Here is a 5,000-nt window from a genome sequence, read left to right as displayed (position 1 = left end):
AATGCATTGAATGCACTAAGGAATGGTATCAAACACTCTGATTTCTACCTCCACCAGCCTCTAACCCTAACCCTGGTTCTTAACCAGTAGGCTGGTTCTGAAGGACAGGGCAGAGTACGAGGGGACGAAACCGCTTTAGACTATTGAGATGCACCCCCTGGCCTTCAGCATCAATCAAATCAGGCTTATCGCTTCTGAGTTGGATTGGAGCTGCATTTGGCCCAGCGACACAGTCGATTCACCGTTGGCACCGCCTCTCCAGCCTGGCCTAGCCTGGCTAGGCCCAGCTCATCTCAGTCTAGATCAGATAACAGATCGTATCTAACCCAGGCCTGGAATGGACCGGGCTGAACTGGCCCTCCGCCATGACGGTAATGCACTCTGTCACTCCTGCTTGTCAAAGTCCCTGTCAGAATGAAGCCCCCCGAGAGTCTGTCAACACAGGACCTCAAGGACACATCGCCTTTGTGTTCGGTCTGAAGGGCGTGACTTGTTGTTGTGTTCTCACATTAGGTGGTAACTTGCTGCTAACTGAAGTGTGTCACTAACTAGCTAACTAGTGTTAAAGTAACTAGTGTCCCCCTGCCTCCATAGCAACTATCTATGAAGGTAACGCAGTTTATAGTAGTTATTTCTAACATGGAAGCTATAGCATAATGTATATTAACTGTTTTTATTTGGGTTAGGGTTTTTTTCGATATATATTTTTTACTATATATCTGTGGTCGACTAGGCCATGTTAGGGGTCAACAGCTAAATTTAGCTTTCTTTTCTGCCCTGCATCGACATCTGTGTTTTTAGGGCACACCGCAATGGCAGCTTAGATGCATGGTAGCCTACTTTACAAGAGCACGTTTTCAAGGTAACCTCATAAGTCTGAAGCTTAGATTTGACTCCATGGCAAACACACAGTCACCGATCATTCCCATAGATTTGCATTAGCGCCTGGAGCAGAGAGGATGATGGGAGGGATTACGTGGAGACACACAGGAGGGTTGAGGAGAGAGGAGGAGGAGGGAGAGGGCTGGCTAACTCCATTTGATGGTCTGTTTGGAAACTGCTTATAAAACCGGTCACAAATGTTCCTAACCATTAGTGAACTGTTGCTTCAACCATGATTCCACCCATCGATTTAATAACATTAGTAAACACATTTATTAATGTGAACCATTTAATACGAGGATCTGTCATCATAAAAATCATGAACAGCATGAATCTTACAGCGCTCCATATTTACTAGGCGATGCGCAGACTGTCAAACAAAATGTTACACAGTGTTGTTTCTGTAAAGTTGAGTTGTATGTCTTCTTATCAGTTGTGCGGCTGCTGCCGGCTCCCCTGTGCACGTGCGATATCTCTCACCACCAACCGCAGCTCTGCCTCTCTGAAGTACACACTATCTCAAATCAATAACTAATAGCATAAGTAGTGACAGTACACTTGACCTGCCCGGGGATTTTAAATGTGTGTCCCTGAGCATTACTTCTTCTCTTTAGTGTAGATATGATTATGTTACTATGTAATTTAGATGTGTTGTGAATGGGAGAGTGTGCCGTGTTAGGTTGGCTGTCGACAGGCCCAACGGCAGACGGATAGATAAGATGCCAGATGTCATTACAGCAAAATAAACACGCCCACCAAGACGGAAAGGAACAGACATTTTTATCGTGGTTGGAATATTTGTTGTTGTCTTTGATGGCGTCTGCTATGGGGTCCTAGATGTTGTTGGTTTTTTTTCCCATCTGTCTGTCTATCTGTCGGTATTTGATGGCATCTGCTACTTGTCTTGATGGGTTTTGTCGTCTGTCTGTCTGTCTGTCTGTCTGTCTGTCTCACATATATGCTACACACACGTATTGAAAATATGACATACATCCGACTCTAGCTCACACTATTCTGATAATAGACCCCATGCCCGCCCACACACACACACACACACACACACACACACACACACACAAACACAGGTTCTTAAAGCTTATCCGTGTGTCCTAATACCAACAGCTTATCCCAGTCTCCCTCTTGCCATGCAGCCTCTGACTGCACACTGTTTCTCCCTCAGACATTGTATTGTAAACAGACTCATCATTAATTCACGAAGTCCTTGTTTCTGCGCTTGCCTTGAAAGCAAATAAAAGTAGTCGTGCCCGGCCGATGCCCGCACTGCAAGAGGCTCAGATACCAAACAGCACTTTACACTCTCTATACTCAGGGAATGCTAGGCGATGTGAGGGAGCCACTCAACAGAATCAACCATTGCACTTGTATGTTGCCCTTGGATATCGTCTGCTAAGTATATCTATTATGCATAGTTGTAGTTGCACTTAAGACATTTTTCGTTGTGGTAATGGCTCTAGTATTGCTTTATGACGGTCATAAGAACCTTTACTGTTCAAATGGTTTTGTGAACCATGGTTTTAGAAAGTAATTCTCTTATTAAGGAGTTAAGGCAGAGATATATCCTGTTTGATGAGGTAAGCAATAAAGCTTCACCCAATAAGGTTGTAATGGTTCCTTTCAAGAGCAATCCCGAATTAATTCACTTACTCCATCTAGTAATATGGACTTAACTGCTATCTCAAGCATGAGGAAGTTTCTTTCTCATCCACAGTGGCTGCCTTGTGTCAAATCTGACCCACAGTGGCCACCTTGTCTGGTGTTTGACCCTCAATGGCCGCCTTGTCTCAAAGCTCAACTAGTTTCCTTTTTCACAAGCTTTCCGCTGCCGTTATAGACACACAAGACCCCTCCAGCGTCACACAGAGCGGTCATTGTGCAGTTGCAGGATGTATAGGAGGAAAAGAGGACCAGAGCTCACTTTGAAGAGCTCCTGTTGGCCATTTTGGGGCATAATTATGGGGGTGGCTTCCTGTCGTTTAACCCTGCTCTTTGTTTCTCTCTCTCTCTCTCTGTCTGTCTGTCTCTCTCTCTGTCTGTCTCTCTCTCTCTCTCTCTCTCTCTCTCTCTCTCTCTCTCTCTCTCTCCCTCTCTCTCTCTCTCTCTCTCTCTCTCTCTCTCCAGACATGTCTTCCACAAGATGTGTGTGGACCCGTGGCTGAATGAGCATTGTACCTGCCCCATGTGCAAGCTGAACATCCTCAAAGCACTGGGCATCATGGTGAGTATGACAGTGCCTTCAACCCCAGGGGAAACACTGTATCATCACAATGATTTTCTCAACAAGGGAAGGGCCAATATCTAAACGCATGCGAATATATATACGTAATGGTACATCTGTGTCCTACACTCAGCTATCTTTATTATGATTAAAAAAAAAAAAAATTAAAAACGCATGAGTACATATCTATATGGGTCACTGAATATGTTATGAGAGCAGAGCATTTGTGGCAGTAGAATCAGAATTAGTATTACCATTATTCTTTAGCAATAATCAGTTTGAGTACAAATGTCCTGCCACAGATTACACATACTACCAGAACGACAATACGAGAGAAAAGCGTATGCTATTTCATATTATATCACTGTATATAATATATGTTAAATGATATTGTGTCAATATCTCAATTTCATGTTTGTACGCTGGTAATACCACAACAGGCCTATCAGAATCAATAGGATCTACCCTGCCTGTCATGTTGTACAGGTTAGGACATTAGTTCTGTAGTATGGCTTCTCATGCCTGCGGCTCTCCCTCGTTATAACATACCTCCGTATTTATCCTGGCGATTGCGTAACCCTCTGTTTACGCCAGTTGTGCATGAGCTCACTATAGCCCTAGTCTGCCCCCTGCTGGCTAGTAAAGGGACTTGTTCTGAGGCACCCTAAATGGGAATGGGAGTCAATGTTATGCTTGTGTTAAAGGGTATGACGATAGTGTTCGGTGTGACTTTTCGACGGTATATCTTCCGTCTTTTCAAGCATAGCCAGAGGCATTTAAACATATTGCCTCTCTGTGTGTCCCAGTCCCGCCAAGGTATAAAAGATGTTGTTTCTTTCATATGTTAGACATTAATATGTTCTAGATGTGGTTAAAGGTATGTTGAGCAATGTGTATAACATTTATAGCAAAATCATCTTTTCTAGCATAGTCATGTAGTGACAGTTATGTAGTAGTCAGACCTCTCTGTCCGTCCCCCCAGCCCAACCTGCCGTGTGTGGACAACGTGGGGTTTGACATGGACAGGATAGGTCGTAACCAGACGTCCAATCAAAGGACTGCCCTGGTGGACCTGTCCAGCGAGACCTCCATCAGCCTGGAGCCCCTGCGCCACTCTGGGACCCCGCAGATCCCCTCAGACGGAGAGCTCACCCCCCGCACCGGAGAGATCAACATCGCCGTCACCAGTAAGGACCTTTGACGCCATTACCATCTCCCTCTATCTGTACTGTTCAAAAAAGATATATTTTATTTATATTATTTATATATTCTAAATTATACGATTGTATTCCGTCTCTCGTTTATACCTTCTGAAAGTTTGTCACATTCTTTCTGGATTCTTGCCAGTCAATGTGTAGGCTCTGCTTTTACTGTGTATTCTGAATGAAAGTATTCGATGGAAAATTCTGGAACTCAACGTCCTACTTTTTGAGAAAACTCTACGACGTTGCTGCAAATTTATCTTGGTCATGCTCTATAAATCAGGGAATACACACACTCCTCTACTCAGTAATGGTGTCAATGAAACGCGTCTATATTACAAACATACATACACACGCACACACACACACACGCACACACACACACACACGCACACACACCCATCCCTTCCTTCTCTTCCTTTCCTTTCTGTTTTGGCACAAAAGGTCAGATTAGTGATGCCCTGATCTGTCAGCAAAAAGGCCTCAGCTGGTAAAACTCTCTCTCTCCCTCTCTCTCTCTCTCTCTCTCTCCCTCTCTCTCTCTCTCTCTCTCTCTCTCTCTCTCTCTCTCTCTCTCTCTCTCTCTCTCTCTCCATCTATGTCCTTGGGAGTTTGCAACCTTGGACACACACACACACACACACACACACACACACACACACACACACACACACACTCCC

At 44.4% G+C, this 5,000-nt stretch overlaps 1 protein-coding gene across 1 annotated transcript in view; it reads left to right on the top strand.

Moving 5' to 3' along the window:
* The window catches only part of LOC310816471 (E3 ubiquitin-protein ligase RNF130-like), an 8,803-nt gene that overhangs the window by 1,450 nt on the left and 2,353 nt on the right, over nucleotides 1-5,000 (top strand). The window contains exons 2-3 of the mRNA XM_083686687.1: nucleotides 3,022-3,118; nucleotides 4,101-4,305. Coding sequence (XP_083542813.1) covers nucleotides 3,038-3,118; nucleotides 4,101-4,305 — 286 coding nt within the window. The 5' untranslated portion in view covers nucleotides 3,022-3,037. The remainder of the gene's footprint in view (nucleotides 1-3,021; nucleotides 3,119-4,100; nucleotides 4,306-5,000) is intronic.

The sequence above is a fragment of the Argentina silus genome (assembly GCF_951799395.1).
Source record: "Argentina silus genome assembly, chromosome: 15".
NCBI classification, from domain to species: Eukaryota; Metazoa; Chordata; class Actinopteri; order Argentiniformes; family Argentinidae; genus Argentina; species Argentina silus.
Note: the sequence above shows the minus strand (reverse complement) of the source record. Positions and strands in the feature narration are given on the sequence as shown.